The sequence below is a fragment of the Nycticebus coucang genome, chromosome X, assembly GCF_027406575.1.
Source record: "Nycticebus coucang isolate mNycCou1 chromosome X, mNycCou1.pri, whole genome shotgun sequence".
In the NCBI taxonomy this organism is placed as follows: domain Eukaryota; kingdom Metazoa; phylum Chordata; class Mammalia; order Primates; family Lorisidae; genus Nycticebus; species Nycticebus coucang.
Window position 1 is genome coordinate 162,909,035 of NC_069804.1, and position 26,260 is coordinate 162,935,294.

Sequence of the window (26,260 nt, forward strand, 5' to 3'; positions counted from 1 at the left end):
AACGCAGGTCTCCATTTTCTTTTATTTTTTTAAAGTAATTTCTATTCTTTACAATGTGTTATCACACACATACACGTGTGTGTGTACTTACACACATGTGCAAACACAGAGAGGACTGGAGATGGATAGAGAAACAAAGAGAGCCTCCAAACATCATTTTTTACAAATTGAAAGATCACATTTATGTGCTTTTCAGACATTGCACAATGTACAGACATGATCCATTTAATGATTTATGCTCCCCAAGTGGTTAAAAAATGAGGATTTCCTATGAAAGACTCGACACACATTTTTAGAAGCAGAGTGCTGTTTCCTGCAAGAACCAACCTCAGGCTTACATTTATGTTTACATATATTCTTTGAGAACACTATGGTAGCAGTAGCAGTGCATAAGATCATTTTTGTAAAAAAGATCTGAATTATTTTCAAGAGACTCTTAATAATGCATTGTGCTTTTAGATAAAAATCCTAAGACAAAAGATCAGTTACTATGACAATAACAGTTAAAACTGCATGTATATGTTAGAGATCAGAAGAGGCTATAAAGAAATGTAAATAGTTGTGCTTAGGGGACATTTTTGGCAAAGTTTTAATAAAAAATAAAAACTTAAAAAAATGTCTTAGTGACTGATATAAAATAGATACTGCTATCAAGGGTTTCCTACACTTGGCTTATAGTTTAAAAGGTGAAAAGTCATCGCCACATAAATCACTTGGTATCTGGTAATCCCAAGTCACTTTTAGTCAGGCAGGCAAGGAGCTTGGTAGAAAAGATAAAGGAATTTCCCCCCTATTAACATAAAGCATCAACCAGAGGTAAAGCCTGGGGGAACCAACTAACTCAACAAATGCCTACCTTCCTTTAGAACTCTTAGACCAAATAGGCCACTCTACTTCTATTAGGTTTTTAATTTTTTTTTTTATTTTTTGCAGTTTTTGGCCGGGGCTGGGTTTGAACCCACCACCTCTGGTATATGGGGCCAGTGCCCTACTCCTCTGAGCCACAGGCACCTCCCTTATTTTTTAATTTTTTTTGCAGTTTTTGGCCGGGGCTGGGTTTGAACCCGCCACCTTCGGCATATGGGGTCAGCACCCTACTCCTTTGAGCCACAGGCACTGCCCTCTATTAGGTTTTTTAAAAAAACCCTATGCTTGGTGTCTGGACCACAACCCATTCTGTAGTTTACAAGATGAATTAAATATGTCTTGTCTTCTGTGCGATCCTAGGATAAGCATAATCCCTTAGTACCTTTTTTTGAATCCTCTACACATTAACTATAAAACTCCTATTTTAGAAACACCATGGCAACTGTTTATAATGATAGAGGGAAAGGTATAATTTTACATAGTAACATTGATGTTCTTAGGAAGTAAATATAATTTTATTCTTAGGCTGGTCAGTTTGTTCTTTTAGGCCTTTAACTTTGAAGAACACATGACCCTTAACAATCAAAGTAAATTGGAAAATGATGAGAAAATAACAAATGCTTTAATTAAAGTCTTTCATAGGACAGATACAGATAAAAAAGAATTTCTTCAAATAATTTCCTAGGTATCACTCAGAAGCATCCTTGCTGTCTGTAATACAATGTGCTGGAGTCCTTCAAATAAAATTATAGAGTAATTAAAAATATATTACACATTTGCAATCATTTGAAATCTTTTAATAGTTTGTAGCATGTTAATGGAGTGAAAGAGATTAAAGGCAGTCCACATTCATATTTTCAAGATAAATTTTCTTCAGAAGCCGGCTGAAATACTTGCTCATGTTCTAAGTATAGCCATTGTAATAAGACCTGAAAGAAGAAAAATGGAGAACAGTTGAAGAGATGCATTTTATATAAAATCTTCCATTCAATAAGCAATTGTTTGGACCTCAATGAACAAATGAAATGTAGCACATAGACACTCTACCAGGAACTCAAAGTCAATTTGAATTTACTTGATATTATGCAGAAGAAATCTAAGTTATAGCAATGGGCAGTCACTGGACAGATTTAACTAAATCACGAATATCTGGGCATACCTAATCTATCCATCAAACATACATCCTACTTTATCCAGTCACATCAGCTATAATAATAGCAGAAGTGCTGTTTAAAGTGTGTATAAAGCCAGCAGACTTTGTCAATAGAAACAAACACTGAGAGTCGATCTGTATCCCAGGGCCCTAGGGCCAAAGAGACAGGAGCATAGTATTACTGCTTCGCTTGTCTCTTTTGAAGATTCCATACAGAAAAACTAAAAAAAAAAAACTTAATGAAAGAATAGGCTCAGTCCTAAATGAAGGGTAAGAAAAGTGTGACAAAAAAGTACAGGGTAGGAGAATGATCATGGAGGGATGGAGAGGCCAGAAAAGTTTCCCTGAATGGTAGTAAATGCTGAGATAAGCCTTAGAAGATGGGCAGACATTTCAGGCGAAGGAATGGCATGAGCAAGGGTCTGGATGCAGGGGTCCTCAAACTTTTTATTTTTGAATTTTTTAATTTTTTTAAATTAAATCATAGCTGTGTACATTAATGCGATCATGGGGCACCATACACTGGTTTTATAGACCGTTTGACACATTTTCATCACACTGGTTAACATAGCCTTCCTGGCATTTTCTTAGTTATTCTGCTAAGGCATTTACATTCTACGTTTACTAAGTTTCACATATACCCTTGTAAGATGCACCGCAGGTGTGATCCCACCTATCACCCTCCCTCCGCCCACATCCCCCCTCCCTCCCCTCCCTTTCCCCCTTCCCCCTATTCTTGGGTTATAACTGGGTTATAGCTTTCATGTGAAAGCCTAAATTAGTTTCATAGTAGGGCTGAGTACACTGGATACTTTTTCTTCTTCAAACTTTTTTAAACAGTGGGCCAGTTCCCTGTCCCTCAGACCGTTGGAGGGCCAGACTATAGTTTTAAAAAAAAACTATTACAAATTCCTATGCACACTGCACATATCTTATTTTGAAGTAAAAAAACAAAATGGGAACAAATACAATCACACCGCCTCATGTGGCTCATGGGCCGTAGTTTGAGGACCCCTGGTTCTGGAAGAAGGACCAGGACTGTAGAAGAGCTTTTCTGGAATTAACAAATAAACTAATAGGCTCCGTACAAGGATTCATAGAGAGGAGCAGCTAGCCAAGATGAGCTCAAGAGAGATCTCAGACAGATTGTGAAGACTCTCAAATGCCAAACTAGGTATCGAGTTACACTTCATCCTGTGGACTGTGAGGAACCTCTGATGGCTTTTGAGTAGGAGCTGGTTGTGAAACCAACACGGAATGGGAATCAGTACCAGGGGTCCTCAAACTGCGGCCTGCAGGCCACATGAGGCAGTGTGATTGTATTTGTTCCCGTTTTGTTTTTTTTACTTCAAAATAAGATATGTGCAGTGTGCATAGGAATTTGTTCATAGTTTTTTTTTTTTTTTTTAAACTATAGTCCGGCCCTCCAACGGTCTGAGGGACAGTGAACTGGCCCCCTGTTTAAAAAGTTTGAGGACCCCTGACTGTCTGACAGTAATGTGATGGATGGTTTGGGGGAAAAATGGTAGGAAGAAGTAGTGAGAGAAGGCATACAGAAAGTAGGTAAACAATTTAGGAGACAATTTTAAAATAGAAGAGACAGTGAGTGTGCGAGAGGGAATACTGAAAAAAAGTTGGCATCTAAGCAGAGGTGAAAGGAAAATAGGAGAAAAGTCATTCATCACCAGAACCCTAATCCTTAAAACATGGAAGGTACTGAATAATTGTTTGTCCAGGTGCAATAATTAACTATAATATTTCAAGCCAGGATGACTGAAAGAATGATTGAACAGGAAATAAGGTAACTGGCTTAGAGAGGTAAGTTCATGATATTCAACAAGGCATCATTCTTCATCATCATCACTATATCCACTTTGCCTAAGTGTTTTCCCTAGAAGCAATTCCTAAAAGTAGAAATGCTGTATCACAGAATATACACTTTTTCAAGACATGATTGCAAGAGGGACTTTACCTAACAAATGCAATCAGTGTAACCTGGCTTATTGTACCCTCAATGAATCCCCAACAATAAAAAATATATATATATACATTTTTTATATTTTACACGTTATAAACCATTTTAAGTCAGCAAAGGAAAATAATTGAATACAGTATTCAGTAATAGACAAACTGAAAAGAACTAAACGTGAGCCAAAAATTAAACCTTCCTGTGTACCTGACCTTAACAAGCTCTTGAAGCAATCCATCTGTTCTTCCTAAAACAAACAAACGAACAAAAACACCCTCCCATAAAGCCCTATCCACATGCCCCAAAGGCATCTTTAAAACCCTTACCTAAGATATAAGCAGCCACCAATTTTTGATTCACACTTAATTGGAGGTAGAGAGGCACCAGCGATTCCACATCCCCCAGTGTAGGCAGCATCAGGGCTGCAATGCACACCACTCCCAGGAAGACGGTTAGTAAACTCGGTCCTGAGGAGACAGCTCTGTTCTCTGTAAAGACCAAAATTGCAGCGTTAGCTTCTAAAACGCTTTAAGACGAAGATTCCTTACAAATAATCAACACACTGAAATGGGCATAAATGTATTTACGATCTATGTACAAAGGACTTAATAAAAAAAAAAAAAAGAAAACACAAAGATTCCTTTGCACAAATTGGCCACCACTCACCAGGATTCTGATTTTGTCTAAATTCTCTGAGTCTTCCCCCATCGATCCCATTCCTTCGGAAATTAACTACCCGGCTAATCTGGAATCCCATGATTTAACTTCTCCGGAGACCGAGTCGTTACCGAGTCGTTACCGCGTGGAACGCCGCGAGGGCTTTGTGACGGCTTTGTGACGTAGCCAAGTTCTCGGTGAAAAGGAAAGTGGTCACCGCCTCCCACCTCCCACCGTGATCTGTGGGAAGTATTGAGCATGTATCATCAGTGCCTGTATAGTTATAAATTATGTGAGTTCTATACTATTATGTTTTAAAACATACAAATAGCATTTTTGTAAAATGTGCCAAAATAAATATAAAGTTCAGATTTTTTTTTTTCTTGAGACAGAGTCTTATGTCGCCCTTGGTAGAGTGCCGTAGCGTCACAGTTCACAGCAACCTCCAACTCTTGGGCTTAAGCAATTCTCTTGCCTCAGCCTCCCAAGTAGCTGGGATTACAGGCGCCCGCCACAACGCCCAGCTATTTTTTTGTTGCAGTTGTCATTGTTGTTTAATGCCCAGCCGGGTTCGAATCTGCCAGCCTCAGTGTATGTGGCTGGCGCCTTAACCACTGTGCTACGGGTGCCGAGCAGAGTCAAAAACATCTGATATTTTCTTCCTGTACCCCAATGGGTTGCTTCTGTGAATTCCATTTGAGCCCACCTGACTACAGTTCCACTGCCTCCTGGAAATATCTTAGGGAAGTCTCTAGATTGGTTTGGTCCTAATAACTTCAGTATTCTGCTACCAACTTTGAAAATGTTAGGAAACCAAAACAGCACTACTGGAACATTACAAAGCTGCCTCTGAAAAGTGTTTGCCCTCTGCTCTCTCATTTATAGCAAAGAGGAAAACGGCAGAAACAGTATCTGGCAAATATGCTAAGGGAAATAAGCCAGTCGCATGAGAACGAATAACTATGTGATCTCATTGATACGTGCTCTCCAAAATCATCAAACTCACAGAACCACATTAAAATGGTGGTGGCCAAGGGCTAGGGCAAGAGGCTAATGCATGTTGCTAATCATGGGCATAAGTCTCAATTACTCAAGATGAATAAGTTCTAGAGACCTGCTCTACAATAATGTCCCTGTAATTAACCAATACTGCATTGAACACTTAAACATTTGAGAGGATAGATCTCATGTTAAGTGTTCCTATAATAAAATGCAACTTTAAAAGCTTTAAAATAAAATAAAATATTGGCTCGGCACCCATAGCTCAGTGGTTAGGGAGCCCGCCACATGTTTTGGGGCTGGTGGTTTTGAACCCTGCCCGGGCCTGCTTAAAAAAAAAAAAAAATAGCCGGGCGTTGTTGGAGGCACCTGTATTTCCAGCTACTTGGGAGACTGAGGCAAGAGAATCGCTTGAGCCCAAGAGTTTAAGGTTGTTGTGAGCTATGACACTACAGCACTATACCGAAGGTGACAAAGTAAGACTCTTGCCTCAATTAAAAAAAAAATAGGCTTAGGTGGCCCCTGTGGCTCAAAGGAGTAGGGCGCCAGCCCCTTATGCCGGAGGTAGTGGGTTCAAACCCAGCCCTGGCCAAAAACTGAAAAAAATATAAATAAATAAATAAATAAAATAAATAAATAAAAAAGGCTCCTCCCCCTGTGTTCGATATCTCGCGATACTTCGCAGAGGCCATGGACTGGCTATCCAGAAGGAGGAAGACCCCGAAGCTTCCGGGCCACGTGAGCCACATCGGCAAGCACGGGAAGCACCCAGGAGGCCGAGGTAACGTTGGTGGCTTGCGTCATCACAAGATGAATTTCGACAAATACTGCCCAGGTTACTTTGGGAAAGTTGATTATGAGGCATTACCGCTTAAAGAGGAACCAGAGCTATTATTGCCCAGGTGTCAACCTTCACAAATTGTGGACATTGGTCAGTGAGCAGACACGGGTAAATGCTGCTAGAAACAAGAGTGGAGTTGCTCCCATCACTGATGTGGTTCGATCAGGCTACTACAAAGTTCTGGGGAAGGGAAAACTCCCAAAGCAGCCAGTCATTGTGAAGGCCACATTCTTCGGCAGACGAGCTGAATAAGGGTGTTGGAGGGGCTTGTGTCCTGGTGGCTTGAAGCCACATGGAGGGGAGGTTCATTAAGTGCTTTTACCTTGTGGAAAACAATAAATAAATAAATAAAATAAAATGTTGTCAGGCCTGCTATCCTGCAGTTCTGACTTATGTACGTGTACCATATACATCCCCATATTTTTAAGAAATACTTTTTCTCATGGGCGGCGCCTGTGGCTCAAGGAGTAGGGCGCCGGTCCCATATGCCGGAGGTGGCGGGTTCAAACCCAGCCCTGGCCAAAAACCAAAAAAAAAAAAAAAGAAATACTTTTTCTCTCATATAGCTTTCCCCACCACCCTTCCTTTCATTAAAAGGAATAGCCAACAGCAACACAATCTTTGTGTTTTATTAATGAAATAATGCTGTTCATTCTATTATTAAATGGAGCTTTTCTAAATTATTAATACCTTAACTGTTGTATGGAGTTCAATTGAACTTCACCAAAGCCAGATAAGTGAAAACAAATTCAGATTTTATAGTGATTATTGCTTGAGATGAAATAATAGCATAAATACCAAGAAAAACCCAAGTCTTAGTTAATAAATTAAATAACCTTATATTTATATATATTGTAAGGATGAATTTGAGGAAAACATTTATGACAACTATACTGTTCACTGTAAACCCACAATAAAGATAATTTCAAATAATTTTTAGTATTTAGAGAAATTTCAAAAACATTTGCATAAATGTTTAAAAGTTTTCAAAATTGAAAGGCCTTTTTTCTCCTGGTACTAGATGATTGTTGTAAAAAACATGTTAAACAGCAATAGAAAACATAAAGGTTCTTCTCTAATCCATCCTCTTAGAGACAACATTGTTAACAGCTTGGTATATATCCTTTCAGATTTTATAAATGCCCATAACATGTAAAAGAATTATTTTCATAAATGAGGCCATTTTGTACATATTGTTATATAACTATTTTTTCCCCTCACTTGGAAATATGTTTGAAGCTCTATGACAGTATATAAACATCCATCATTCTATTAGATGCTTGTAAATGCCTGCCTGGCATGCCATCTTATAAATATTTATATTTTAATCCATTCCCAGTTGATGGACTTTTAGGTCATTTTCAATTTTTTATTATTATAAACAATAATGAAGAGCATAATTTTCTTAAGCCAGAAGGCACAGATTCAAACATAGCACAGACATAGCAGTTTGTTAATAATGTAATTAACAAAGATTCAGCTGTATCTTTTAAAATGTCTTTTTTAATAACCTAGGCTCTAATATTTTATGAAAGTACACTTTGTGGGTTTCTCTTAGACTTCTGTTAAATGAAAAAAATCCACAAAATGTAAGACTGTATTTATGCATATACACAAGGTCTGGAAAGTGACATAGAACACTTATATAAGATCTGTTAAGTGCGTGGGATTATAGGTGCCTTTTAAAAAATGTTACTACTACATGTATTTTGTATAATCAACTTAGGAAAATATTTCTCGTTTTTACTGACTTTCACTATACTTTAAAGTCCAAAATTTTCACAATGTAGTCATCAGCCATTTTCTAGCTAACAGTGAGTCTCACAAAACTGTTGCATTTCTAATACTTGTAATAACATAATTTTTTTGAAATGTTTTCTACACTAAACTTGCAAAAACATTGGTATTTGAAAGCCTCCTAGAAAACAATCTCAATTTATTTCAACATTTTATTTCAGAGAAACTTAATGAAAAACCTGAGTATTCTACATACTGGAGACCACACACAAATTACTATAAATGTAATGGACAGGAGAAGTTAAAAATATTACTTTGTCAACAGAGACTAAAGCTGTCATCATTATACTCTTGTAAAGAAGAAAACTTTACTGAATGTACTGCCAGATTATTATTATATACTCTGGGGTAGGTACCCATAAACAGGACATGTCAGCCAGGACTGTGAGTCGGGCTCTCCTTCCTCTACAGAGAGGTGATGGCCATGGAAACCTTGGTAAGCCTAAGAAAACCAATCCCCAAGACTGCTACCAGACACGCAGTCTGGCCTTCCTAACTCAGCTCATTCACACATTTGCTGTGTAACTTACTGTGTGCCAGGTGCCAGGGACACAATGGTGCCTGCCTTCATTGAGCTTCCTGATAGTAATGGCTTAGAGATTGCCCTCTCCCTCAACACACACACACAAAATAAACCAGGCCAGGTGTGGTGGCACCCCCCTGTAATCCTAGCACTCTGGGAGGCCGAGGCGGTGGATTGCTTGAGTTCAGGAGTTTGAGCCCAGTCTGAGCAAGACCCCACCTCTACTAAAAATAGAAAAACTAGCCAGGCACAGTGGTAGGCGCCTATAGTACCAGCTATTTGGGAGGCTGAGGCAGGAGAATTGCTCAAGCCCAAGAGTTTGAGGTTGCTGTGAGCTATGACACCACAGCACTCTACCCAGGGTGATAGCGTAATATTCTGTCCAAAAAAAATAAAAAACAGAGACCACTATGTGTTATGCCAATGTTACCTATCCTCATTCATTTACCTAGTCCAATTTTATAATTAAAAGAAATCCCTAATATAGGCTTGGCACCTGTAGCTCAGCGGCTAGGGTGCCAGCCACATATACTGGGGCTGCCAGGTTCGAACCCAGCCTGGGCCTGCCAAACAACAACTACTAAAAAAAAAAAAAAAAAATAGTGAGGTGGTTGTGGCAGGCACCTGTAGTCCCAGCTACTTGGGAGGCTGAGGCAAAAGAATTGCTTAAGCCCAAGAGTTTGAGTTTGCTGCGAGCTGTGATGCCACGGTACTCTGCCAAGAATGACAGTCTCAAAATAATAATAATAATAAAAAGAAATCCTTACTGTACTTTAGGTACCAAGGTTCATTATAAAAATAAGACAATAAATGCATATTTAATGATTTAGGATTTTTACCTGAATTCTAATAAGTTTAAAACATAAAAGGAATAAATTTCTCCTTACATATACATACACACGTAGACACACACCCCTAAACTTTAATCCTTACTATTTTGGCTCTTATACCAGTCTGTTACATATAAAACTGAGCTCCAATGACCACTTTAAGAATTTAACATCGGGGCGGCGCCTGTGGCTCAAGGAGTAGGGCGCTGGTCCCATATGCCAGAGGTGGTGGTTTCAAACCCAGCCCCAGCCAAAAACCACACACACAAAAAAAAGAATTTAACATCAGAAAACAAATACTCATTAAATGGCCTTTCTGGTTCTAAAGGCAGCATTTTAAAAGGGGAATCTTGTATTTCATAAATAAGTCAACTTCATATTATTGACCTACAAGGTGGCATTTGAAAGAGGTTCTCTTTCAGTTTCAGAAGATGAAAAGCTGGTCCTATCAGTTAATAATAGTTGCTAAGAAGGCTAGGAATGGTGGCTCGTGCCTATAATCCTAGCAATATGGGAGGCCAAAGCGGGTGGATCACTTGAGGTCAGGAGTTTGAGATCAGCCTGAGCAAGAGTGAGACCTTGCCTCTACTAAGAATAAAAAAATTAGGTGGGCATGGTGGCGGGTGCCTGTAATCCCAGCTAATTGGGAGGTTGAGGCAAAGGATTCCTTGAACCAAGGAGTTTGAAGTTGCTGTGTGCTAGGATGAGGCCATGGCACTCTAGCCCAGTCTCCAAAAAAAAAAAAAAAAAAAAAAAAAAAGTTGCTGAAGAAAAGAGTATTACGTACTAGCTACTGTCTGGTTTAGAGTCCTGCTATCATCAGAAAATCCAGGCACTTTCTACATGGCCTGAGAAGAGACACTTGGCTACAGTAAATTAAAGAGGCACTACTTCCTGTCTTATTGAGATAAACATTCCATCCTAGCAAACATTTAGGAGGTTAAAAATAAATCAAAGAAATAAACATTCTGAAGTGAACAAATTGATACGGATCTATAAATTAATATAATCAGAAGTAGATTTTTTAAAGAAATCTCTTATATCTCACGTTTCAATTTCAAGGACAGCTGTTAATCACATTCACATATCACTATGAAAAAGTTTCTGTTTTTCTATGGAAAATTTTATCTTCCTCCTCTTATAACAGGTTTGGGAAGAGATAATGAGAAGTTAAAAGGAAAGGGGAATAACGTCCAAAGAGTTGAATATGAGAATAGTATCAATGTTGAAAGAACATATCGTAACACTTCTGAATATCTAAGCTGGAAGGAAATGAGGACTGGAGAGGGATTCAATTAATAGCCCACAGGGGATATTATAATCTACTTAGTTTAATTAACTTCAACTTTAATGAGATTTTTTTCCAAAATAATATGAACAGTGCACTAAGCTTGGCCTATTGCCAAACACAATCTCTCTTCTCCTTTGAACTAATTAAATGAGAAAGGATATAGGAAAGTCATAGAAATAAAAGTATAGAGTCGCCAAATTGCACTAGCATGGTAAAGTAAAGCGCCTACAGTCTCAGATTTATATTTACATATGTAAATACAGACATATTTAAATAGCTACAGCCACATTTGCCCTGTTCTTGCAGCCTAGTCCAGTGAGGGGTATTTTCTACTCTGAAAGTCCACTTCTAGGCTTCTTGCTCTATTTTGAGTACCCAATTCTCCAGGTTCAGTCCTGAAGTAGTTAACTAGGTTTAAAACATTAGGTTATTTTTCTAATAATTATTCTTAGACCCCTGATTTAAAATAATTCTTATAAAGAAATAGTTAAAATGTGTACAACCTCAAAAGGGCTTTAAAAACAATCCCAAACTACCTGGTTGAAACGGCTGCTCAAAAAATAAACTTTCACTTAAATGTTCCTTTATTCTTTTTTCCTCTTCTTCCTTTTGTTGTTCTTTTGCAGATGGGAGGAGAGTAGCAACCACCTCTTTCCTTCCCAAAGCTTTCCTCTGGCTTTGCTCAGAAACTTGGAGGCGGAATTTGTCTACTACACCATAGTGACAGGATCGAACATCTCTATGACGAATCACACTGAAAATAGCAAAAAATAGCAAATGCTGTTTAGGTTTCTGGGGGCCTGTCAAACAGAATGCAGCAGGATATTTCAATACAGTAAAACAATATTAACTGACTACAACCATATACTCAAAAACAGGAATTTGCTAAGATGCTAAAAAAAAGAAAGCACAGGATAACCCCAAAAGAAATAGGTAATTCTGAAATATCTGATGAAGGCACATACTCAAAAATATAGAATAAAAGTCTTAAGTAGAATAATGATGGGTAAAGAAAAGTCTGTTTAGCTATGAATTTTTTCTGGATATCTGTATGCAGCAATATTTATTAAATAGAAATATATAATATTGTTTCTTCCCCACAAACATCTCATGAATTTCTATTGCTGCTTATTTATTGTTCAAGTAACAAACTTCACCTGAGACTTAAAATTGAATTCCATGCATGCTGATAAAAACAAGCAATTGAATAAGTAAATAATCTACCCATGATCAATGCAATGTAAGGCTAACAATACACCTCTGTATTTCTCTAAAGAGAAAAAGTATAAAGCATTGTAAATTTTATGATTTTTTTTTGTTGCAATTCCATTTATTTCACTTTGTTCTTACTAGGGAACACAAAACAGGTCAAAGGGAACACGTTTATTTGGCAAGAGACTACATTTCTTTGTAATAGACCTTGCTTATTATTGTGTACTGAATGAAAATCAAAAGAAATGTGCAAAGACACATCCTCAAAGATACATCATTTCATGTCTTTGAGCTGATGAAAATATATTCACAGAAAGGATTCTGTTTCTCATTTTCACAGATGATTTTAACACATACGGTATATTTGGTAGCTGAAATTAAGAGCTGCTCAATGAATCCATCTGGTCACCACTAGTTCTAACATGAAAATTAAATAGGAACAGCTTGAACAAACAATCATTTTTCTGATACTCTAAAATGAAATTATCTGGTAGAGCTCAGATAACCTTTAACAGATGAGTAGTTACACACTTGTTTCCTGTTTATATAGATTAACTTCGAGGCTTATTAGCGGAATCTTTTCAGATGAACTTATATTATTATCATTCTTAGACTATAGTACTATTAATTTTCCAAATGTCACTATAATAGCAAGATGCTCCAAAGAAAACTAAATTACCTAATTATAGCTGGAAAAATTTAAAGGACTAAATCAGAACTTTACCTTCATAAACATCCTGCCACGACTAAAACCACAACAAGGAGAAAATGTTCACTAAACTAACACATGCTTTCGCTCTAACATAATGAAATATTATTAAATATTTGCTTGAACTGTTCAGACTCTCAGAAACTGATTTAAAAAGCCTTTTGATAGACAAGCTTTCAGCAAAAATTCAAAATATAATAAATGCCTATGTGGAAACAGCTTCAATAAAAACATCCTTTTCTGCAAGTTAAAAACATATATATTAACACACTTAAAACATGTTACTAGGAAGTAATCTTGACTTACATATCCACACAACACTGAGGCTTTACTGCACCTGCAGCATCAACGACAACATACTTATTTGGAGTAGTACACAAAACTGAAAGAAAAAGTCACAATGGCCATTAGTATTTTTAAAAAAAAAATTAGTTTCTACAAATAAAAAGTTAGTAGGGACCATTTAAAAATCCATAAGATGGACCTGGGAGACTCACCTTTGAACTTTAAGGCAAACTCGTAGGGATTATACAGAGTCAACACTTGCTTATGTGTTGACTGATCATCTGCATAAAATATTAGCTCCGTGGGAAACACGAAAACAGGAAGATTTCCTTCCACTAACTCTGGTTGTCTTTTTTGTTGATGCATTGGCACTGAATCCCCCTTGCTGCAGCTTCTGTTTTTACAGTCTCCAATCTATTTTGGACTTTTCTTAGTTTCAGTTAAAAACTCCAAACATTTTGGCAATCTAGAAATAGAAAAAGAGAAAGAGAAAACGAAACGATATCAATTTTTATTAACCTACAGTCATAGTCCCTTCACCAAAAGCATGTTTAACATGCATTAAAATCTATCCCCAAATTGTTTAAACATGCTTTTTGACTTTTCCTCTTACTTACATAGTTTTACCAAATTATCCAAAGATGTGTATACTTGTTCCTTTCACATTCAGGATCTCAGCCTATGATAAATTAGATAAATACTAAAAGGAATAAAGAAGTCTTTCTCAAATTAATGATCCCCTTTCAAAGAGATGGGATCAAACGGATATCAGTCTTTTTAAACCCCAGATTTTTTTTTGGGGGGGGGAGACAAAAGTCTTCTGTCACCTAGGCTAGAGTCAGTGACATCATCATAGCTCACAGCAACCTCAAACTCATGGGCTCAAATGATCCTGCCTCAGCCTCTCAAGTAGCTGGATTACAGAAGCATACCATCACACCCTGCTAATTTTTCTAGTTTTCATAGAGATGAAGGTCTTTCTATTGCTCAGGCTGGTCTCAAATTCCTTCCTTCAAGCAGTCCTCTCACCCCAGCCTCCCAAAGTGCTATTACAGATGTGAGCCACTGAACCTGGCCAGAATTTTTTTTAAGAACCAGGGTCTCTCTTGCCCAAGTTGGAGTACAGAGGTGTCATCATAGCTCACTGCAACTTCCAACTCCTGGGCTCAAATGATCCTCCTGCCTCAGCTTTCCCAATAAGTGGGACTACAGGCATGTGCTATCATGCCCAACTGATCTTTAAAAATTTTAAGACAGGGTCTCGCTATGTTGCCTAAGCTGGTCTCAAACTCCTGGGGTCAAGGGATGGTCCTGCCTTGGCCTCTCAAAGTGCTGAGATTACAGGTGTATGCCACCGTGCCTGGCCAAATCTCAGATTTTTTTTTAAAAAGTAGAATAAATAAGTATCACCACAACTGATTGTACATGAGCTGATTACAATTCTTAGAGACTAAAAAATAAAACACAAAGTTGGCTCGGTGCCTGTAGCTCAGTGAGTAGGGCGCCAGCCACATACACAGGGGCTGGCAGGTTTGAGCCTGACCCAGGCCTGCTAAAGAACAATGACAACTGCAACCAAAAAATAGCCGGGCGTTGTGGCAGGCGCCTGTAGTCCCAGCTACGTGGGAGGCTGAGGCAAGAGAATCGCTGAAGTTCAAGAATTTGAGGTTGCTGTGAGCTGTGATACTACTGTACTCTACCCAGAGTGACATAGGAAGACTGTGTCTCAAAAACAAAACAAAACAAAGTTTAAGTTTCCATGATTTCTGGAAGAAAAACATGAGAATCATTTTTATACTCATGTCAACAATGCTTTATTTAGTGCCATCTTGGCAATATGAGTGGGAGAGTTCTCTTAATTGTTTTTTCTACTGAAACACGAGACAAGCTAAAATGTCCTGAAAAGAAGCTGAATAGCCACACTTGCTAAGCAGTCCTTGGAATTTTCTATGAAATTTCAAAGTAAAGTAGTAAGTAGGCTTTGGCATACAGTGGCAATGTGCCTCCCCTCCTACATCAAGTTCACATGTTTTGTGAAAGATATTTTCTTCTAACTTTAGAAGCCTTTCTGGATTCCCTCTGGGGTTCTTTAATATGTTCCATGTAATTGTAGCTGACGTAAGTCTGTCTGATAAGCATGTTTCTGTATTTCCCAATCTCATTTTAATCAATATTCTTATTTAGCAAGCACCGTGTGTCTTTTAAAAACAAAATGCAGGGCGGCGCCTGTGGCTCAGTGAGCAGCGTGCCAGCCCCACATACCGATGGTGGAGGGTTCAAAGCCATCCCCAGCCAAACTGCAACAACAACAAAAAATAGCCGGGTGTTGTGGCGGGCACCTGTAGTCCCAGCTACTGGGGAGGCTGAGGCAAGAGAATCGCCTAAACCCAGGAGTTGGAGGTTGCTGTGAGCTGTGATGTCATAGCACTCTACCAAGGGTGATAAAGTGAGACTGTCTCTTAAAAAACCAAACAAAACAAAATGCAAAAGCTGAAACATACAATTAGAGAAAATGTCTGATTTTCACCCTAGAGATCACACCTTTAAAATAGGCTGTAAACTGAATACTTTGAGGTTCAGGTTCTCATACATTCAAAAAGAATAAAACAAATGAATAAATTATTGATTTGGTTTTGCCAGCTTTCAGGGCTCATATGCTCCGATTCTGTTAGTGGCCTTTCCAACTTCTGTCAAATGGGATCTGTATAATCATGTATGCAAATGTTTATTCTTTTCTTTCAGCTGGACATCTATTATATGCCAGGAACTACGTCAGAAACTGAGTAGAGACACAAAGATGAATAGTACAGGCCTTACCCTCAAGAAGATCAAGTATAAATGATGAGGCAACCTCTATTATAATGCATACCATGGCATATGAAGTGCTAGGGAATCAGACTACATAAATAATTCTACGTGGGAGAGAGGCCAGATGACATTTGAGCTTGTCTTTAAAGAAAAGGGTACATGCTTATGTGTTGGGGGCGGGCATTCAGACCAAGGGAATAGCATATGCAAGGTACAGAATTGTGAAGGTGAAAAGCAAAGCACTTAGTCCACCGGCTGTCTCAGATAATCACTTGGCTTTAGAGCCATTCTTTACAGCATGCACGTAATTCGTAATAGGGTTGGATTTTTGATTCATAATAGGGTTGGGTTTTTTTTTTTTTTTTGACTGAGCTGAAAGGGCCTATCAACGTTTTTATTAGTAATGATATCTAACATTTGTGTAATTCATAACAAATGACAAACTTTTTATTAATTATATAGTCTGAATGGATTAGTATAGTATATGTAAAGCTCTTAGATAGCACTTTCTATAAGCCAGGCAATGGTCCAAGTGTTTGTTATTATTATTTAATTATAAAGAGACCAGACAGATAAAAAAAAACAAGGTCAGAAGGCCTCCTGCCTCCTAGTCCAGTATTCTTTAGACTATCCATTTTAATAAAATACAACTAAGATTTTGAAAAGCATCTGATTAAATAATTCTAATTTTGTGTTTTTAATTTCTTTCCTTCGCTCAAAGCCATACACGTTTCTATTTGGATAATGTACTCTCAGAAGTTTGGCATATCTTTTTTTTTTTTTTTTTTCAAAAGAAAATAATAACCTCTCTAATTGCCTTCTTAGGAAGTTTGGCTATTAGGAAACAAAGCCAAATTTGATATCACTAAATAATATACACCATCTCATTCTAAAATTATCAAGATGGGAATTTAGGTTGGATAAAAGGTAGCATCTCTGATTTGTGGGGGCTAGATTAATCAATAAATGCTGGTTAAACCAGGTATCCATCTAGAAAAGAAATAAAGTTGGACTTACCCTTTACTCTTTGTGTCAGGATAAATTCCAAACAGATCAAAGCTTTAAATATAAAAAAAAAGCCATAAAAGCACTAGAAACCACAGGAATCTTTCAACTAGAACCAAAAAATATCAATGAACCCCAGCTACTTGGGAGGCTGAGGCAAGAGTATCGCCTAAGCCCAGGAATTGGAGGTTGCTGTGAGCTGTGATGTTACAGCACTCTACTAAGGGCAATAAAGTAAGACTGTCTCTAAAAAATAATAATAAATAATAAAAATAAATAAAAAATAAAAAATATCTAAACTTTTAAAATTCTGCATGGCAAAAATATTTTATGAGGAAAGCAAAAGAACAATTTGCAAATCACATCACAGGCAATGTCTAATTTCCCTACTAGATAGAGGGCCTCCAAATTAAGAACAAGACAACTCAATTTAGAAGTATATACAATTATTATCAAAAAGTAAAACTTAAAACTATAATATGTCATAGAAAAAAACATAAAAATTGTTCTTAAACTCATAAGAGGATGTTTAACCTTATTCACCAAAGAAGTGCAAACTAAAGCCATAGTGCAATACAATTTTTTCCCTATCAGATTAGTAGAAATCAAAGTTTTGAAAGCACATGGTGGGAGGAATCGGGCACATTCTTTATTTTATTTTATTTTATTTTTTTGCAGTTTTTGGCCGGGGCTGGGTTTGAACCCGCCACCTCCGGCACGTGGGGCCAGCACCCTACTCCTTTGAGCCACAGGCGCCACCTGAGGAATCAGGCACATTCTTATATTATGAGTGGGGATGTGAACTGGCATATCCACTACACCTGCCAAAATCAAACACCCATATCAGACCCAGACATTCTGCTTCTAGTATACGTATTCCCCTATGTGAAGTCATGTATGTGAAAGGGTTTCTTTATAGCACTGAGGCTTAAATAAAACGATTTATATGAAGCACACAGAACAGAGGTTGGCACTCAATAAGAGCGAGTTGTTGTTAGCAGCAAAAGACTGGAAACAGTCCAACTGTCCATTAACAGGGGATTCATTAAATCAAGTGTGGCCTATCCATTTGCTGGGATACCAGATATCTGTCAAAAAGAAAGACAAAGCTCTTTGTGTAGTTGGACATGGACTGCTGTTCAAGACGTGGTGTTAACTGAGAAAAGCAAGGAGCAGCGCAGTGTGTAGCATATGCTACCATTTGTATGAAAAAGGGAGATAAAAGAACATGTAAACCTATTGTCCTGTGTGTGGATGAAATCTTTGCAAGGATACCCATGTTTGCCCCTGAGTGGCTAGGAACAGGGGAAGGAGGAAGTTTTCTCTAGATACCTTTTTGGGTCTTTTGAATTCCGAACCCTGTGAATGAATACTTACAAAAAAATAGAAAAGATCAAATTAAACAACAACTCTACTAGGGCCTAATTTGTTTGAAAAAAGTACCAATTTTGAAACAATAGAGAATTTAGAAACAATATGTGGAAAATCTGTTATTGCATTTTCTAACTTATGATTCTTTAATTACATATTGACAACATTAAAGTTCGTTAAATAGAATAATTTCAATTATTTAAAATAATTGAACACACAACAGAAACTTATTATAATCACAAAAGATTTATTTTAAGATGACCTGCAAACTTAAGAACATGTACAACTCTAATACAAAACTATCTGCTATAAAAGAGTGTGAGATGGTTCATTAATCTGACTGGGTAGTCAAAATTAACCAGACAAGTACTAAAATCTTGGTTCTAACTTTAAGAAGTTCACTGGCATAGGTCAGAGTAGAAATTTTGCTAACTCCGAATAATGGCATAGAAATTCTTATTCTTTTAATTTTTAAGCTCTTTTGAGTTGAATATGTACACAAATTCCCATGAATCACGAATAAGCTATCTCCTTATCACTTTTTAAGACAGTGTCTCACTCTGTCACCCAGACTGGAGTGCAGTGGCACCATCATAGTTCACCAGAACCTCAAATTCCTGGGCTCCAGGGATCCCAAGTAGCTAGGACTATGGGTATGCACCATCTCACCTTGCTAATTTTTATTATTTTGTTTTAAGAGACAGGGTCTCACTATATTGTCCAGGCTGGTGGTCTTGAACCCACAGCCTCAAGTTATAGTCCTCCCAAAGTACTGGGATTACAGGTGTGAGCCACCGTGCCCAGCACCTTATCACCATTAAACAAGTGTTTAATCATTTTTGAGCACTTTTTTTTTTATCACTTCCATATCCTTGTTCCCACTTATCTCTTATCTTGCCTAAAATAAGTTTGTTGCCTCCTAAACTCCAACCAGTGAAAATTAGGGAAGAATTAGCACCAGAGAAATATTAGCAGCTCTGCCAACAAACATAATGAAGCATAACACCTGCCTTTAATTGATGGGCTTTAACACTTTCTCTTTGGTCCAAGTCCATATTACAGAATGATAAAATGAAAAAATCCTAGGGAGAGATTATATACTAAGCTGATAAAACCTTACTGCAAATTGGTTTATGAAGTTGCTTTCCAAAAGTCAAGTGCATGCCAAGTCAAAGAATGTTAGCTCTCAATCTTTCTCATTTGACAGATGAGGAAAGTGTCATGGCAGGGTGGTTAAGAGACTTAGCCAAGGTTGCACAGGGTATTAGTGTAAAAACTCTGGTGCCCAGGCTTCCTTGTACAATCATCATCTCCTCTGTTTCAGTTCAAAAGTCCTGCCCCCCTAATGCTGACTTCCACATCATCTCTAGAAAGTTTTTCTGCTTTTCAAGATCAGAGTTCTCAAAGGATGATCCAAACTTCAAATTACAACCAAGTCTTTGTTTCCTTGTAAAATTTCCTTTCCAGTTTTGTAAAGAAAAATCGAGACGATTTCACTTACTGAGTTGCACACATTTTGTTTTCCTGATTATGAAACAGCTGTGGCTGTCAGTAACTATTCATGAAGGCATTAATAACCATGGTTTGCCCCATTCTTCCTCTCTGGACAGAATCTTATTTTACTCATTCTTCAAAGCCTCATTCAAACTCCCCCTCCCTGCAGTGTTCCTCTACTACTTTGACCCACATGCATCTCACCAATTTTATGATATTTTAAATATACTTACTATACAGACTGAATATTTTGACATTTGTTTTGTTTGCACTGACACCTCAATCAGATTTCAGGTCTAATGCCATTTTGGTTTTTATGGAGTAGTTTTGTCTGGTTTTGTAACCCTCATAGACCCAAGATCAGTGCTAGTCACTTAGCAGATAGGAAGCTTATCAGTTATCCTACAGGTGTCTACTAATAACTATTTCCTCCAACACGGAACATGCCCCCCCAGTAGCTGAACACATTTTGTCCATAAAAGACAGGCAAAGGATTCTAATTAGAGGAACAGTAAATCTTAGGTGGCTGCTTGCCATGGGTTGGGGTAAGAGGAGAGCAGAAGGAATCAGCATTACTAGCTGCCTCTCCTCCCCGCCTCCTCCTATTTCCCTCTCATTTCCCCTGGCTCTTCAGAGCTGCGCCAGTTTAGAAATCCAAGGCTCCAACATACCCCTGACCTTACAGGCAGACAGTGTAGCAGGGAGTGGTGATACAGGAAACTGCCTTGGCCTCCTCCCTTGTACCAAAGGCACACAAAGAAAAGCAATCCTGAATGAAATTTGAAAGAAAACCTTGTGTGTGTACACCACCTTGTGACCACTTTGCAAACTACTCTCCCAGAAAAGCAGCATAAACACTGAAATCTTCATGGACCCTTTCCACCATCAGTCCATAGAGACCAGTACCCCAAAGTGTTGGGATTATTTTCTGTTTTCCTCACTTTGCATTGATCAGAGGAAGGGGAAAAAAAGACTTTCAGATAAACAGGGGAGTTTCAATTTTATCAATTCTTTTTTGTCGCCATAGATTCAAAACTTGGAGACTATGAAGGGCCACAAAAATCACTTTCACAGCCTATTTCCATTTGCACCCCTCCCCACCATTTTTGGAAAGAGGAGGCTACAAGAAGAATCAAATGAAATGGTCTTTGGGAATTCTTGTATTGAAGTGGTTCAAAGTTTGAAAACAGCTAAGGATGAATCAAAGTAGAAACTTCTCCAGAAACTAGTGACCCATGTGCTTGGCCTCAACGTACCAAGCTACTTAACTACCTGTCTCTGGCTCTTACTGTTTACTCTGATTAGGCTTCCCAGCTCCACCTTCAGGCCAGCTCCCTTTTATCTGGGCTCAGGGACTATCTCCTTCCACCATACTTGGTGCAGTCCTTGCCAAAGGCCAACTAAATTCTAAATAGTTAAGAACAATAAATTATTTTCCATTAGTCTTACTAGTATTAAAACCTCTTTTCCTATTTTATAAAATCAGCTCTCTTCCTCTTTGAATTTGCAGTATTACCTATTAGGGTTGTTAATGGCTGGTATGTTCTTAAAGTCATTACAAAGATGTTATAATGTTAATTTTATATTCTAATGTGCATTGATCAATAATAGGCAATTTCTTTTTATACATATCCTAGGATTTTGGTATCATTTGGTATTTTACTAATGAGATTGACTGCTATCTATAAATGATATGTAGTGATAGGCTATTCAATATTTGAGATGTAAAAGTTTAGTGTATGTTTTAAGATGAAAAAAAAGAATATCCTACCATAATGTCTAAAAAAAACTTCATTTTTTAAAAATGTTATTTCCAACCTGATTATAATCAATTTTATTTCCATGTTAAAACATCCCAATATGTCTTCAGTTATTTCAAAGTGTGCAATTGTCAAAGCAAAATCCATTTTGATTCATTATATGAAATATGCACATTGCAACATGTAGCACTCAGAAATTTTACAATCACAAATTCATTCAACAAACGTTTATTGAGCACTTATTATATACCGGGCACTGTGCTAGGGAATATGGAGAAAAGATGAAAACGTTCTCAGCCCTCCAAAAACTCAGTCTAGCAGGAAAAACAGATATGCAACAGTAATTAGGAGACCTGAGAGTTGTTAAACTACTGATACATTCAAGCACTCTGGGAGCATAAAGAAAGTTATCTGCCTTAACAAATAGAATCTATAGTAGGAATGGAGGGGATAAATTCCAGGAAGAACATGTGCAAGAGGCATGAAAGGCATGCTTAAAATGAGCTTTGGCTTTTCATGTGGTTAAGATATAGCAAGTATGGAGGGAGTGGCAAGAGATGAGGCTGGAAAGGTGAGTTCCTGGCAGATTGTGAAAGATTTTCTAAGCCAACTTTGGGGGTTTAAACTTGATTCTCCATGCTGGTCGTTCTCAAAGAGCAGGGCAGGGGCGGCTTTATCTAGGAGCAAATGCAAATTATTGGTTCTAAGCAGAGATGTACTGAATCAGAAATTCTGGTATTGGAACACAGCCGTCTGTTTTTTTTTTTTTTGTTTGTTTGTTTGTTTTTGGGACAGAGTATCACTATGTCACCCTCGATAGAGTGCGGTGGCGTCGCAGCTCACAGCAACCTCAAACTCTTGGGCTTAAGTGATTCTCTTGCCTCAGCCTCCCAAGTAGCTGGGACTACAGGTGCCCGCCACAACACCTGGCATTTTAGCTGGTCCAGCCCAGGTTCAAACCTGCCACCCTTGGTGTATGTGGCCAGTGCCCTGCCGACTGAGCTACTGGCGCCCTCACCAGCTGTGTTTTAACAAGTCCTCCAGGTGATTCTGATCCACACTAAATTTTGTAAGCTGCTGCAGGAATGGGAACCCTTTGAAGGATTTTAAGCAGGGAAGTGACACAGTAAGATTTGAACTAGCAGAGTGGTTGCCATTGACTAATCAAGCACCTCAACACCCGATGCCTGCATGGTTACGATAAAAAATGAATAACTGTTGGATGGATGTGGCATGAAGAGATGATGAAAGCTTAGGTTCAGGCAATAGGAATAGAGAGGAAACAGATTTTAGAGATGTTTTAGAGGTGACCTAAGTTCAATCAGGTGACTAAGATATACCCACGCAAAGATGTGACTGAAAAGGTTTTTACATAAAAGAAAGTTGTAATCTTGTCAAATATATATATATATATATCTCAACTTCTAGGTTTAAAGTAGTCTGCAGGGACTCTAGAAAAGGGGAATTTCAAGAGCAAGTTCTATTGTTTCCATATAGTCAAGAGCCTTGGTTCATATATGAATCTCCTGGTTTGGTTGGCAATACTACTTCTCACCGTAAGTTAGTCAACTGTCACTCATACCATGAGTTTGGTTAGTGTGAATCAATGCCTTAGAGTGACTGATGATTTCTGGACGTGAAGACAAAATTAAATTTTGAACCTGGACAGGAGGAAAATGAGACATTTGTTCTGGTAATCTAACCAATCTAACTGCTGAAGTGAGACACTGCTACAGACTTCCTTTTTTATTCTAATTTCATCACTGATCACATAGTCTGTTTAGTTTAGGGAAAAGCTAGAGTGAGTGAAAAAAATGAGACTTTGTACTATGCCCTGAAGGTCAAGAAAGTCAAGTTGAGCTGTTATTTCTAATTTTGGAGGTAGGATTTAGCTGAGGCCATCTTCAGTTTCCTTATGAAGAGAGATGGGGGTACAGGTCAACCTATATAGTTAATTTACCTAATGAGAATTTTAAACAGTGATTAATCCCTATTTCTATTACAACTCCAGATATCTAGACTTATTTGACCAACTTATTTTGTCCAAGAGTAGTTTTGAATAAAAAATTGTACACTTCTAAGGAACCTGAACTTTATAGGGAACCCTGGAGAATAAAACAAAAACTTCAGGGTGGTGCCTGTGGCTCCAAACCCGGCCCCAGCCAAAAACTGCAAAAAAAAAAAAAGAAAAGAGCCCTCACTGGTGCCAGGGTCTTATAAAAAAAAAAAAAAAACTTCGTATTACAGAAGAAGAAATTAAAGGCCTCAAGGAGTAAATAAATTAAAACATTTATTGTAGGGCAAGATTCTCCAGAATTCTACAAGGTAGCAATACAAAATAAGGAGCAACAACAGTCATTTGCTCCTTTGTTAAATTTTAAGCAAAATTTAAAATGTCTCTCCCATTGTAAGGTCCAGTCTACAATCAATCAAACAACAGAATGTCTCTATTTTATCTTAGACTTCTTTAAGAACAAAGAACAGTAGCAAATTATTCACTAGGCTATTAAGAATGGGTATCTTTTCTTGTATTTCTTGTTTTATGTTTTCAGAAAATGGAGTGAAATGTAAAAGCCCTCTGACAAAAAACAAATTAAAAACAAAACATTTGGGGACCAGTCCTGCCTGTAATCCCAGCACTCTGGGAGGCCAAGGTGGGAGGATCACTTGAGGTCAGAGTTCAGGACCAGCTTGAGCAAGAGCAAGACCATGTTTACTAAAAACAAAAATTCGCTAGGCCTTGTGGTGGACGCCTATAGCCCCAGCTACTTGGGAGACTGAGGCAAGTGGATCACTTGAATCCAGGCGTTTGAGGTTGCAGTGAGCTAGGCTGGCACCACTGCACTCTACCCTGGGCAACAGAGCAAAACTGTCTCAAATCAAAACAAAACAAAAAAACATTTGGGAGGAAAATGTGTATGAACAATTTAAGAAACATGTTATTTTATAAACTATTCGTTCTATTTTCTCTCTTTGCCTATAAAGAGATAACTTTCCACTGGATACTGTCCATTACATTTAATTACAGTATATATTACATGTATAGGGAATTTATTGCAACTACCCCTCAAATTTGAAAAATTCCTAAAAGTTCAAATATCCTGATATTTGACTAAACCTCTGTTGTTTTGAGAGTTCTAGCAATGCTTCAGAAACTAGTTTAATTTTGCATCCTGTTTGGGTATGCAGATATGAAAAACTTGAAAGACACATTTGGCCCTGTTTCCCGTTTTCCAAACTTCCCACTGCTTTATACCAAATATATGTGTAATGTAAAAGTTGGTGTCTCCCTCCCTATTTAGTACCCTGTATATAATATTTTCTATGCAAAAAAACATTTTCCAGTATTCAGGGAAGTGTGGACAAGATCATCACCAAGAATGTATTAAATCCCAAGTGTGCCTTGCCTGAAAAAGTTGACTTTCCCCCTTCTGTCTAGAATTCACATTAAAAACCCAATCCCTTCTGAAAGAACAGGACTGCTTTTTAGGCAAGATCCAAGAGACCCTATTTTTCAAGTTTGTGTCCTCTTCTCATTTCCCTCAAAGGTCAAAACTCCAGGACCAGTTTCACTAAATATTTTCCCTCTGTTCCCCGACGTAAGTTCTCTTCAATTCTACTGGGGCAGAAATGCTACTTCAGTCTGGAGTGGGCAAATGTCAGTTACTTTCCCAAAAGGAGAAACCGCAGAACATTGATTAAGGGCTTAAAGGCTGAAGGGCTAAAGGGCGGGAGGGCCGGAGAGCTGGGGAGGGAGTATGAAATCGTCTGTCCTAGGACTTCAGCTCCACCTGATCGGGGCCCAGCCTTTCCAACCCCCGTCCCCACACCGGGCGGCCCCATGTGAAACCGGTCATGTGAGCCTGTTTACAGCCGCAGCTGGTGCAACCATCAGGATCCCTGCGGAGGTCCAGGGAGGTGGAAGGATTCAGGCCACGTACCCCCTGCTCCCTCCCCCCTTATTCCAGGAAGGCGTTCGCGCTCCCTCCCTGCCTCTCCACCCACTTTCATCTCCCTCCAGGCAAACAGAGCAAAGCTGAAGCCATCCCGGGACGCTTCGCTCCAGCTCAACTGATTTCCTTCCAGTTGATCGCCAGTGGGACCGACTGAGCTGGAGGAAGGACGAGGACGGTGTCACCCCAAATAGGGAGGCAATTTCCCTCCCCCAGCCCTCCTCGCTACGTCCGCCGAAGAGTTGTCCCAGGAGCCGCATCCCTGGGGCAACCGAACTCCGCCGCGCAGGCACCGGGAGGCTCCCGAGCCTGCCTTCGCCCGGGCAAGAGTGAGCCACACACCGGCCGGCCAGACCCCGGGGCTGGCAATCGCTGGCAATGGAGCCACTGACAGTCAAGAGATGGGGTAGAAAGGAACCCCTTCGCCTCCTCCCAGCCGCCCACCCGCACCCCGGCGCCGCGCAGCCCGGCTGTCAGTCACAGAGCCAAGCTCCAGCTGTCAGTATGGGTCTTTCTTTCAGCTGGGGCGCTCGGCCACGTAACTTCCACGTTTTCTCAAAGTCAGAGGAAGTGGGTGACGGGACGGTGGGGGACTCTCACCTCGGCAACACCGGCTCCTCGGAAAGCAGCTGCGACTGCTCCTCCGCTCCTTTGTCAGCGTCTCTAGGCTGCACTGCCTGCTGGGATACCGGAGGACTCAACTGCCACCTCTCTCCGCCCTGGAGGATGAGCCGCG

The 26,260-nt window shown here is 38.9% G+C and overlaps 1 protein-coding gene and 1 pseudogene across 3 annotated transcripts; one reads left to right on the plus strand and one right to left on the minus strand.

The window, feature by feature from the left end:
- Positions 1 to 26,260, minus strand: LOC128578045 (motile sperm domain-containing protein 1). 3 transcript variants are annotated; one of them, XM_053580461.1, is made up of 7 exons: positions 26,125 to 26,221; positions 13,751 to 13,812; positions 13,346 to 13,599; positions 13,155 to 13,230; positions 11,464 to 11,681; positions 4,316 to 4,477; positions 1 to 1,796 (listed from the first exon to the last, which is right to left on the minus strand). In XM_053580461.1, exons 3-7 carry the CDS (start codon positions 13,497 to 13,499, stop codon positions 1,765 to 1,767), a joined length of 642 nt encoding a protein of 213 aa, XP_053436436.1. In that variant the 5' UTR covers positions 13,500 to 13,599; positions 13,751 to 13,812; positions 26,125 to 26,221; the 3' UTR covers positions 1 to 1,764. The 3 variants fall into 3 exon arrangements, with proteins under 3 accessions (XP_053436436.1, XP_053436437.1, XP_053436438.1); XM_053580462.1 differs by lacking the exon at positions 13,751 to 13,812 and having other exon boundaries at positions 26,125 to 26,260; XM_053580463.1 differs by lacking the exons at positions 1 to 1,796; positions 4,316 to 4,477 and adding an exon at positions 4,502 to 4,886 and having other exon boundaries at positions 26,125 to 26,224.
- On the plus strand, positions 4,898 to 6,958 carry LOC128578046 (60S ribosomal protein L27a-like; annotated as a pseudogene).